This window comes from Helicoverpa zea, chromosome 11, assembly GCF_022581195.2.
Source record: "Helicoverpa zea isolate HzStark_Cry1AcR chromosome 11, ilHelZeax1.1, whole genome shotgun sequence".
Taxonomy (NCBI): Eukaryota; Metazoa; Arthropoda; class Insecta; order Lepidoptera; family Noctuidae; genus Helicoverpa; species Helicoverpa zea.
Window position 1 is genome coordinate 5,934,548 of NC_061462.1, and position 13,293 is coordinate 5,947,840.

The window sequence follows — 13,293 nt, forward strand, 5'->3', positions numbered from 1 at the left end:
TTGACATAATGTTCAAAAAATAATTTAGATGGCACCGTTTTAAATTTGGCTGAGAACTATTAATTTTCTTTTCATCAAGGTAATAATTATTAGTTGGACTTTGATGTGGCACGGCAAACTGACAAACACTATTGAAATGTCTATCGAAAAATTACACTACGTGTTAAAATATGGTGAATTACGGAAAATACACAACTCCATCTGTTGAAATAATAATCCTCTATAAAGAATGTATGGTAATATTGTCATTTACCACCTCGCTCCTTTGACAAATTGGATGTATTTTATTTACCACAGATGGAGCTACTTTAAGCTTGGCTAAACAAAATTTTCATTTTTTTTTTCTTCCGAAGTTACTTATAAAGGTGTGATTTTCTGTGTAAAGATTGATAATAATAGGCCGATCAACTAATATAAGTACAACATTCAAATGTACAGTTTTGACAAATAGATTGCGTGTCGTAATATTTTACATCTTGAATTCACAAAATTAATCATATCTTTTGATAGAGTGAATCGATTTCGATGAAACAAAAACTAAGTAATACCCCAAGTTACGTAGAATTTTTGTATATAAGCATTGTCTGCATTTAATTCGTAGATTTTACGTGAATCCCGAACAAACAAACAGATAAACAGACAAACAGACAAAAATAACAAAAATGATGGAAATGGGTTCTGTTAGTTATCCTTTAACATGCTGGCTATTTTTTTTGTCAATTTCTTCAATGTACAAAAATTACTTTTCTACAGATTTATTATATGTATAGATTGAAATTAATTGATTGCTTCTTTGTAAAGATTTGCATTATTTTATATAATTGACCCAATATCTTCTTTCATTACTTCACGTACTTTATTTAGTATGATAACAGTTTGATATAGGTATCATAGGTACATACATACCTAGGTGTATCTAAGTTATATTTTGGTTTATTCACGTCTACGAAATATTTTCTAGCTTACCTACGAACTTTAGAAGACTGTTCTAGAATTGAAAAATTCAGTAAACTTCATTATAACACCGAATAAAAAGCATTGTTTCAGGCGTGCAGAGAGTAAAGTTTATCCTATAGAGAGCAGCATCTATTAATTTTTGTTAACTGAAATTCTATTCGCAACTTTGCACTCGAAATAATTTTTCTACGTTGAAGTTGGCGGCTATTATTTGCCCAGTTTATTTTTCTCCAAGTATGAGAGCCCTAGAGTTGAACACACAGTCTGTGTTCAAGTGAGCCGCTTGGCTGCGCAGCCCCGGCGCACCAAAGCTAATATAAACTGTATGTGACGGACTGTATTCTTTCAACCATAGCGCCAGCAATAACTGCACAGCTTTACTAAATGTAAAAGGATTTAGGCTGGATACAACATTAAATTGAACCAATATTTCTTTACTTCATTGCTCTATTCTTATAAGCTCATGTCTGATAGAAAATTAATCTAATACATCGCAGATTTTTGGAGTAACCTATTTCATAACTCTAATAGCGGCTTTTAGGGATGCGCCGCTATTTTTTCATAAAAACGTCATGACGCATGGCCGCCATAAGTTTGCCCAGAAAAGAGCGGAGAGAGCTGGATCCATGTAATTAGACGCTACGAAGATTTATGTTACGGAAATTCCCAAATTCTTTTAAATTTTTGGCTGCGACACGTGCTTCTTCTTAAAACACTTTTCCTTGGTAAAAACTTATTGCTTTTAATAAGTTTTAATACCAGGCTATTTTACAGCAGAATGTCTTTTACATGCTGTCGAGTGTTTTAATTACACCCAATTATAAATAAGGGCTATTTTTTTTACTTTTTGTAGTCGTCGTGTTGGTAGTTGTTAGGTTAAAGTAATACCAGACTCGAATCGTGTAACGAATCCCGCATATCTACTGGGAAAGTTCCCAAACGCCTGGGTTTGAACTAAGAGCTAAAGCTTCTAGATCAACTACAACTTACTTAAGACAACTTCTGATACAAATACGAACATTATCTGCGTCCAATTTCGTTAAGCGAGGGGAAAAAGGTAAGAAAATGTATGAACTCCGTGTTTATTTGGGGCCGCTTTATTTCCATCGTCCTTTGGGGGCTCGCTTCATGTATCACTGCAGACGTCAGCCCTGGGTTAATTGTCTACGTGCGTTTTCAGCTGAATTCGTCACGTTCACTCGTTCACATCCCTATCGCAGTTTAGCCTCGTACTAATAAACGTTTTCTAAATCGAGCGCCCGATGTTACATCTACGAATATTCTGTATCAATATTTGTCTTTCTCTCTTTGTTCATATTCAATACGAAATTGTCTCTTGAATCTAGATATTAATCTGTGATATTTCAGACATGAAATTTCCAGCAATTTGAGAAGTTTGTAGCATATTTTTGTACATAATTTCGTAGGCGTGTACGCCACCAGCTGACAATATAGGAATCCTAAATGTGTGGGGTGGTGTGTGAACGTTTATTTATTTACGTTAGGGATTTACTTTAAAACGGCTTTGGCACTGGAACAGAACGTTGACACACAACAGCTAATACATACAAATTAAACTTCATTAATATTCTTGTAGGATGTAATAATATTATCAAATATCATAATGGTTTGTAAATAAAATATAATAGACCGGAAAACCATTAAATAAATCTTTGTGTTTAAAGGTTAGGTACATTAAACATGTGGACTTTGGCTTTATGTAAATGTCGGAAACTGATTGATTTATCAAATCAAATCAAATCAAATCATCTTTATTCTCAGGCATCAAAGGCCCATAGATAAATACCTTAAAACTAGCATACATATGATATACAAAATTGTTAGTAAATAAAAACTTAAAACTATGTTAGTAGCACTTCACTTATGCACTATGTCACTGTGCGGTCCTGTGGCACTTGTCCGCGGAAGCGACGGAACACCACGTCCTGTGGCCAGAAGTTTTCGTCCAACACGAGGTGCAGGAAACACGTCGGCACTCGCACCACGAACGCCTTGAAATTGGCGTTATGGCGCGACTCCAGCAGCTGCACTCTCGGGGCGTACTTCAGCTTCTGACGCACGTACTCTACGATGTCCTCCGCCAGGCCCGCCGTAAGCGGGCGTGCAAGGCGTGCACCGCACGCGGGCGGCACGTTCTAGGGGGCGGCAAATCGAGCGACTTCATATTTAAAAAATACAATATCTTTTTACCAATGATTTGATTTCAATATTTCCGAATACAACAATAGCGCTAAGAATAAAACTTACACTGCCGGTTTCAGTTGCATCTGTTGAAAGATCATTATCAAAATTAAAAATTCTTAAAAATGATTTAAGATCAACCAGTAGAGTATTTGCATGAGGCAAATCATACGGCGTAATTAAACCACAATTACGTTATAAAAATAATGGCGTCCACGGCCGATTTCGGCCACGGCGGCTGTTCTCATTTAAGGACATCAGCCAGCTGCGCAGGACATATTATAGTGCACAAGCATTTGCGCAGACACAGGTGCACTCCCTATTCCTTCACTCTCATAACCCGATGGGACGGCAATCCGACACGACCGGAAAGAGATCAGGCGCAGGACCGACATTTACGTGCTCTCCGATGCACGGGTGAATCAATCACCAACTTCCAGACTACGGGCTGCTTTGTGAAAGTTTATGAAAACCCACAAAGCGATTTCGGCCCGACCCGGGAATCGAACCCGAGACCTCGTGCTCAGCAGCCGCGCTTGCGACCACTAGACCAACGAGGCAGTCAAATTTATTATTATTAAATATTATAAATGTATGTCTCTTCCAGACCTCGGGACTACAGAGTCCCGGATTTTTGGGAGGCGAACGTGGGGCCGAAGCCAACACGCTGAAGCCCTTTTGAGACAACTTTAATGAAATGGCGACACAAAACCGACGATTATCCCTGTATACACTATAGAAATGTACCCAAGGACAATTCCCGGTTCTGTGCTATACTATTGCTAACTGTGGATGAAAACTACTTGGGCTATTGTGATGGGATGCTAATGGACTGGGAATGGGGATAACTATGGGAACTATGGCACCTGCCGATGACAATGTATTAAAACATGTAAAAATGGCAGGTGGAGACTCGCCACCTCACTTACTGGGCCCCCGGGAATCAGTCGCTAAATTGCAACAAGGGGGCAACAGGTACATGAGGGGCTGAAGGGTGAGGATACCTCGGCGGACTTTAAACGCAGATCACGCGCTCCCTGTGGGTCCAGCATCACCGGCCCACTCGCTACTTACCACGAGGCACCTACCCTCCGAGCTAACCCTGCTCTAGCGACTCCACTCTGACCGGCCGATGAAGGCAAGCCAAGAGGCGGGAGACCTATCCCCCGTCATTCTTCGCTCCGGCAGGCCGGAGATGGGGCACAGTATACTCTCCCTGGAGCACTCGGATATATGGCCCCGCGGGGTCGCTACTCCCCGTCATCCGCCTCAGATGCCCTGCGGGGCTTATTAAATATATTATTATAAAAATATTTAAAAAAAAAATAGATGAGTAGATTAGCAATAAACAGAAAAAGCCGCCCTCGCTTTGGTCGTATCCCGTCAATTTTGATGGTTTACTCTTTGCATCCCCAAAAAAGTTCGCTCGCGGCTCCATCTTAGATAGGTATCACAGATTATCTTTGTTTAATTCTATTCCGAAAAAATAAATAATAGTTAAAAAAAACAAAAAAACACGCTTTTTATAGAAAAACGAACTAAAAAATAGAAAATAAATTTTAATGAATTTAAATTAAGAAAACAGTGTTAAAAATTTCAATGAATATAAATTAATAATAGTGTGAATACAAAAAAATATTAAAAAAAAAGCGTGGGGTGCATGGTGTCAATAGTTATAAATATTTTATTGACAGATATGAGTACAGTGATTTTCATTTCGATAATATCTTAAATAGCACCCCACGCTTTTTTTAAATATTTTTTTTTTTGTGTGTTTGAGTGTTTTGGGAAGTCGGTTTATTTTTTTTGTAAAAAGGTTATTTATTTAAAGCTTTTCAGTGATACGAATAGTTGTCACTATCCATACAAGTGGGAAGTTCTCATCAATACAAAGAATATAAGTCCAAACGAGGTATTTTACATATTCAGTTATTGAGTTCCCTCGACTTTCTCTGGTCTCCATCATCAGGTCAGCTCCAAACCTTCACTGTTGCAAAGGTCTTGTCAATACAAATAATTTAAGCCCAAACACGAGGTAGTTTACATATTCAGTTGTCGAGTTCCCTCGACCCTCTCTGGTCTCCATCATCAGGTCAGCTTCAAATCTTCACAGTTGAATAGTGCTTTTAGACGTACACCTGAGTGTCAAGTTTTTACCCTATGTATGCCTACAACTTTTGAAGGTTGCCCTCGATTTCTCAGGGTTCCATCATCAGATCCTGACCTGATGAATATGGGACCAACTGGCAGCTATTCCGAGTCGAACAAAAAAAGAATCACGTAAATCGGTCTATAAACCTCGGAGTAATCGATGTGTATGTGTAACCTCCTCCTTTTTGGGAAGTCGGTTAAAAATGGAATAATTTTATCAAATTAGTGTATTGTCATCGGTCCTCAATAAATCTACAAAGTTTGAACGAAATCTGGCCGTTTAAAGTGGGTCAAAATCGCGCCCAAAGAAGTCGGTTACAAACAAACATACAGGTGAAGCTAATAAAAAGCGTGTAAAAACGTTTTTCGCGCACGTCCGTTGTGGCTTTTTGTTCATTTTGGCTTTTTATGACATGATATACTTCATGAAAACTCTAAGGAAAAAATCGCGCTCGCTTCGCTCGCGACTCCATATACATTTGCACTTCATTTCTGTACATATCTTACTATTCGACTTTGTTTTGTTAATTTACAGTCGTTTTTTTTTTGTGTCTTTATACTGAACATTTTTTGCGCTCGCTTCGCTCGCGCTTCCTTGTAGTCGTAGGGCGGTATAATCAGTTTTGCACGCGGGCGAACTAACAGCTAGCGGCGGGCCTGTCCTCCGCCTTAGTGGTGTAGTGTAGGCGAGAGATGTACACCGGGGTGTTCGGCTTGGCGGCACGAATTTTGATGTTTGGCTCAATAGGAGCCGTGCCGCAACGATTCTTGTTGGTTCGCTGACGGCGCTTCCTCCTTTGCACCGTAACGAACCCCTCATCGTCAGCCCGATTCTGTCCCTTTACGGGCACGGGCTTCTTCGTAGCATCAATTTTGCTACCGGTGACGCTAGCGTAGTCTCGACGTACATTTTGATGTTCCGTCGACGCTGCAGAAACGAGCAGCTGATCGAGCGGTCGAGCGGCGGCGAGCGGAGGAGCCGCAGGGACGGGAGCGGGGCAGCGGGGCGCACGAGGCGCGCACTGTGCCGACTCAGCATTCGGCGGTGACAGCGGCGATGGCGACAACACTGCTGACGCGAAACTTGCACCCGATATATCGAGGCACGCTCCGCACCGCATATTTACGTTCGATGCACCCACAGGTGACCCAGTTACAGTCACCGATTTACGCAACTCATTAAGTTCGCTGCGCAAATCGGCGACTGTAATTTGGGATGCATCTAACTTCTTCTGTACATCCGCAAGACTTGCCTTTAGAAAGACGATGTCTTTCAGCAGGCTCGTAACGTCGACGTGGTTGAAGGTGACGGGCGGAAGCTTATTCAGATCCTTGGCCACAAACGTCGGCACGTCGTCTGGATCGGTCTCCTTTAGCAGCGTAATGATGTCCTGAATGCTCTTCTTTGTCCCGTCACGCCGGCGGGACACCATCTGGTCGCTCTTGTTGAGCAACCGGTACAGCAGCTGCTTTGCAGCAGCGACGTCATCCTCGCTGAAGTTCGACGCGCAGATCTGGACAGCGGACACCTCGTCCATCACGTCCAGCTTCTGCTGCAGGAACGCCAGCAGCTCATTCGCCACGAGTTGTTCACTCATAGCGATTAAAAAAAAAAAACGACTAGCAACGGCTTGCGCCGCGCTAAATTCTAATTTGTAATAAACAAATATACGCGTCAGCAGCACGACTGCATCGATTCGCAGCTAGTACGAGAGTATTTATTTATGCTAGAGTAATTTTATTTAAAATGATGAACGAAGGTTTCATTCAAATATTTCAAAGAAGGATATTAGGCCATAGGGTAGGATCATAAGACAATGTATACTATACTGTCCATTAGAACAAAGACAGGGTTAGGCACAATTTGTGCAAGGAAGCATGAAATTTACATCTGTGTGTGTGGGCGACAAAATTTACCGACAGGTCCCATGTACGCGCGGCCGTGCTTAAATTCGATTGGTCGAAATCCTGTCAAAGCAGTTTACATACCGGCCGGACATCTACGATCCGATCCGCCACACAAATGCAGGGTATGCCAATCAAATGTCGTTACTTCGACTGTTAGTACATTAATAGAAGCAGTAATTCCCGTACCGACTATATTATTTACCCGCGTAATAAATGACAAATGTTGTCGTGGAATGTTTGTCGACTGTCGTTTGTGCGGATATTAAACTCGTTGTTTGTGCGCTGACATTAATTAGGTGGCGTAATAGAGCCTTGTTGTTGTTTTTTTTTTGCATAATCGTTAGCCGAATGACGTCCATCTGTTGTCAACTGTATAGTCCTCAAAAATCTGGGCTAACGATGACAGTGAAAACTTGAGGAAACCAGAGAGAGAGGGAAAGCCGTCCGTAAGAGGATCTAAATTATCTTCTCAACGCCGTCACTTCCCCGTTCCCCCTAAACAGCATGTGTTACGATTTGAGGAAAACTTGAGGAATCTATAACTATAGTAGATAGCTCCTGTTGGACAGATTAGTCTTAGCAAACTGGTGTGCTTACAAAAGTTATTAAAAAAAGGACACAATGAGTAAAATGAGTACATTATAAGTAATGATCAATTTCTTATTAGACATAATCATAATAATTAACAGATAAATAGAAACACAATTAAGTCGTACCTATAGCTATCGTTTGCTTCAAAAAGCAAATTATTAAATTAATCAAACCTAAATATTTTACTAAAAAATATCCAATAAACAAATCCGGTAGCAATTTTGTGATTCGAAACCCAGCTTTTAAATTGATGATAAAATAATTTTATCAGTCCCCGAGTCTGCTTGAAACTTCCCATTTAGTTTCAGGTATACGCGAACCGATACCTATCTTGTTTCCAAACACGGTACAAATATTTAACTTCGGATACCGCTTTGAATTTAGCGGCCGTGGAAATACACACGGTATTTTTAACTAGACGACCGGTTCGTTTGTGTTAGAAACCAATCTCGTTGATATATCCATTAGCCAAATAGAGAGGCGAGCCCCGCACGCCGCCCTTAACAAAACATCTGCGGGTAAGTATTCGTGGTACGAAGAAACAAACATTATTTTCCTTTCATTTCTATGGTACGGAACCCATGGACCGGCTACAAATACAATATGATAAAAGGGGTAATAATGATACAAAGAATTACTTTGAGTGCGAGTTTCACTTTTAGGTATGTAATAAATGTAAAAGGTAGTATTTATTTTAATTAACTATATCAGTATGGGAATGGAGTCTTTAATCAAGTTATATAGATATTAAAAACTCGTCGGTGTAATACATTACTTCATTCATAGCTATTTTTAATCTTGTTTTATGAAGAGCCAATACTTTTATGAAAGAAAATAGTTTATTTGCGTCCACCAAAGGCAAAGTGTGTTATTGTGAGTTACTATTGAGATTAAATTATTCAATTTTCTAAATTAGTAATTTTTACTTGATGTAAGAATGTCACATGATTTCAGCATTAATAGTATAGAAAAATTTACAAATACATAAATTCTATTAAAAACGTTAAGTTTTTTAAACTATGCAATCAAATTTAAAATTCAATCAATACGTCGGTACCCCTACGCATGTAGGTACTAGTAAGTGAAAATTGTGCGAGTAGATACGAAAGAAATAAAACGTCCTGAATATTGTGGGAACGTGAGAAAAGGTAACTACACCGTTTCCTGTCCGCACCTGTTATTTATAGTCACTCGCAATATGCATTCTTTTACTATCATTTTATGTAAATGTGACCAGCAATACTCCTTCAGGGGAGATAGCAGAAATAATAACACACGCCGCTAAATAAAGTTCAGTAGTACGTAGTAGTAAGTACATTTTTTACTTTTTCTAATTGCCTGCTTTCTTGTAAATAATGCTGGGGTGAATTAATATTGAAATATAATTGCATGCAGCTAACCCCCGGCTGGTGGTGCCGGCAACATGTTATTATGGTAATAGTTTTCAAACTTGAACGGGTCAGTGTTCTTTGTTTCGTTGCAAGTGCCGTTCAATTGGTCACTAAAGTGCCTGTTTTATAAAGCAAATCTAGTATCAAAAGTGTTGTGTGTTTTTGTAGCTGTATTTGAGCATGAATAATCGATTCGACAATTTTATACAACACTTATACGAGTATAAGAACCCCTCTCTCTCGGTATTATCAGACAAAAAATAATTATTATTTTAAACACAAATACTGTTTCCATAAAATAGCACCATAAATAGAAGTACCAAAATATCTCGTTGTTAAATCAAAACATTGTTCTAACCGCTATCGCTGTCGTAAAGAGAAGTAAGCAGTGAAGAGACGATCGTGCGACGTTTCTGTTCACAATATAAAGAGGCCAATAAAATTCTGTTCAGTACTACGACTATCGGTCAGTGAAGCGGCTATCTGCATTTTATACTTTCGACGCCATCACTGGGGCACTTTATTTCTTTACTTTGCACATACATAGGTATGAGGTATACGTGTACTGCGCTTGCTCGTTGTTTATTTAACGGATCGTGCCCGATGAACGGTTCTATTCAATTGAACCTACATGTACGTACGCTGAAACGTGCTCACAGAGTTTTAATTTCACAAAGGACGTTTAATATTGTAAGTAAATCTGATTGTAATGGAATTCCATTTTAATATATTTAAGTGTCGGTAGGTACTCTCTTTGAAGGTATGTAACTCATCCTACATAGAAATCCGAACGTCAACGTCAAAACAAATCGTATGCCGTCCGCAACGTGGAATCCTAAACAGGATTGAAACTTGGGCGGGAAGCAATCTAACGGGAACAACAGTACATACAGCGGTCTACCGTAGAGCCCTACGTAATTTAAAGAACAAACAAGCCTCGCAACTGGGTTTACCTCGGCTGCAACAAACTGCGTCGTCGCTTTAACTTACTCATTTGTAGGTCACTATCACTACCTATATGTAAGTCTTTCAGGATTTTGATACTCTGACAAATCTGTTTTACTCTTAGTCAAAATTAATATCGTCATCCACAAAACAAACACAAAATTTGATGTAAAACAGATTTAGAAGCCAATCGACGTGGTAAGTCTGTGTGTATATGAAATTCAGAGGCTCAAAAATGCTATAGCGCCGCAGATGAGTTCGGCTCAAGCGAAGCGTTATCAAGCCCAGTTAATCCTGTCTTCTGTATTATTGAATAAATTTTCCCTCCTGGCGTACTCTTGCCATTTTGTATCGATTCAATGTATTGGATAAAATAAGGCTACAGTTATTTCTGATATACTTACGTTCGCTTGAGGAAATGAGAAGTTACACCTTTATTGTTTTAATTAGAATGTTAGAGGAACGATGAGGTGTTCATATTAGGTAATCCTATTAGGCAAGGTCTGAACGTTATATTACGGCGTCGGCGGGCGCAGGGCGGTAAAGCGGTGCGATGTTATTGTTATGATGGCATAAAGCGAGCCATGTATCTCGCACAACGCAGGTGGCGCTAACTACCGCCAGTGTAGTGGAAACTGTCGACAACTCGAGACACGGATGTATCTACACACCATACAATGTAATGTTTCACGGTTTGCTGATGCGCAAGTTAGAAGCTTTTACTCGAGTAAACTGAATTTTAAGCTGGCACTCGGGGATGCTGTCTCATATTCACACACTATCGCTGCTTGGGATTCATGTGTTTGTTTAATACTTTTTATTATTCGCCTTTTTTGTTGAATAAACACTCGTGCGACTATTATATGGTATTCGAGATGTGCCGGCAGTGATATGTCATGCCGTGTGGTCGCCGCTTTGAATATGCTGCCTAACGTCTTCCCTTGAGTGTCGTAGCAAGCGATTAAGGGATTAGGCAAGTGAATGGAACCTTCCACCTGTAGGTACACTGATAACATCGCTCCGTGAAAGCTTGGCTAGCTAGAGGTTACATAGGTTCCACTAAACCGGATAGATTTATGTAAAGAGCCTCTTTCCTGAATATTGGCCATTTATTTAGAAGATGAAAAATACCTGCTTATTAGTTTACTATCTTCCTATAAACATAAATTGATATGTAGGTTCACAAAATAATTCACATATTTTTATGTACAACAAAGTAAATTAATGGCATGGTAAACCTATGTCCAACGTTGGACATTTCTCAACTGACCCCGAACACTGAAGTTCCTGTCTGCAAAAATTCGTGAAGTATTAAGGCACTATTTCCAGGTCAACATTTGCCTGCAGAGTTTGGTATAATTTTGTTTCCGTTGTTTACATTTCGCATGTAGCCACGTCCTATAGCCACCTCATTCTTAGGCTTTTTCGTGTCACGACTAAATGATTTATAACTTACTGAGATACGTGTCTTCGTTCCACCCTAAAGTCTCAATAATGTTGTACAAGGCACTGAACATAAATAATAAATTGCAAGTTTTCTACCAAGTATGGATTATACCAAGAAAGTGATTCTAGAAGCGAACAATGTTTCGCTTTGTTAGTTAAGAATTTCCTTTATTTTTAGTTAGGTTGTTAGCTTTTATTGTAACTCGTGTTGTTTCGGAATTCATAGAAATTTACAACGATACTCTGTTCTGATACGATCACGGTTGGCGGCGCCAAGTAATTCTATTAGCTGAAACAGTACCGTGCATGATTTGATGGTAATTACCCGTTATTACAGTGGTAGAATTTATAATCTCAGAGGTTTAATAAGAATATCATACAACTAGTAGTATATTTTAATAAGGCGTAGGTAGATTTACTAAGATTGTATACCTGCTCGCTTTGACTTATAGTCAGCCGGGCGGTTGGCTAGAGTTACTGTTTTCTAGTTAATACACGCCAGCTGTTGCACAGATTTGTCTCGGTGTGAATGTTAACACGATGCCAACGGGGACGCTGTATTTATGTTCCCATGTAATTTAGCGCAGGATATACAATACACCGTACTACACCGACTTTGTATGTCGTCTCTTGTGTTCAGCAACCTAAAATTTTTAACTACTTTTATTTAATTTAAGAGATAAATTATAAAGCTAATCTCCAATAAACTATGGTGGCTCTGATAATCCAGACTTGAGCAAAGCAGCAGTATTTTTGTCCTGTAGGTGGCTCATCGTAATTCCTTTAAGCCAGCGCTCTCCCGCGGCCCAGTTACACCTGCTGCGGCCTCGGAATATGTCGTTTATGAAATAATTTTGTGTAGTAGTCTTTTTTTTTTGTATGTAAGTTTGTTCGTTATTTTAAGTAGGCACCAGGTGGCGTTAACAGGCGGTGTTGCAACGGAAATTGCCGTCGGTCGGTCTCGTCGCCGCAGCGGCCGGAGGAAACTTGGCTAGCTCCGACCGCACCGCCCTCACTACAATAGGCCCTTGTTAATTGTAGGCCAACACAGAAAACAATTAACAGCACTGGTGTGCGCTCCATGCCACACTGACTCGGAATATTTAATTCATTACTAAGATAAAATCACGGACCTACCTACCAAACATGTTACATTAGATCTAACTCAAACAAGGTTTGGTCTGTTAGAACTTGTTGTGGGCTCAACAAACTTTGAACTAGTTTATCTGTCTCATCTGTCTGCTCGACTCAATTCAAATGATCCTTGTATATTTACATAAAAATCTTTACTACTTAAATTGCTCAGCCCACTTCGATTTTGAAACTAGGAAATATACCTAAATAAAAACAACAAAGTTTCCACCATTTGTTTTTCAAGTTAAAGATGACTTTCAACTTTCTTATTTAGCAGCGGCACATAACATGCTTTTCTACTTATACACCAATTGTTGCGGTAACAATACTTTGTAAAACAAAAGAAACTGGCGGCACATCAATTTATATCAACAGGGAAAAGCTAAACAAATGGATATCACGCGTACAAACGAAATGAGTAGGGCGGCTCCCGACTTTACAACGTTTAACGACCCTGAGGAAGGTAAGGTTTGACGTTGCATTAGTAAACAATAGAGGTTGAAACTAAACTAGATCCGCCTCTATCTTCGCAATTGTTATAAAACACAAAGCGCTTAACTAGTTGAAA

The 13,293-nt window shown here is 39.5% G+C and overlaps 1 protein-coding gene across 1 annotated transcript; it reads right to left on the reverse strand.

Annotated features, from left to right (window-relative positions):
- Positions 1–2,703: 2,703 nt before the first annotated feature.
- On the reverse strand, positions 2,704–7,002 carry LOC124634496. The gene is made up of 2 exons (XM_047170094.1): positions 5,973–7,002; positions 2,704–3,053 (listed from the first exon to the last, which is right to left on the reverse strand). Exons 1-2 carry the CDS (start codon positions 6,906–6,908, stop codon positions 2,847–2,849), a joined length of 1,143 nt encoding a protein of 380 aa, XP_047026050.1. The 5' UTR covers positions 6,909–7,002; the 3' UTR covers positions 2,704–2,846.
- Positions 7,003–13,293: the final 6,291 nt, after the last annotated feature.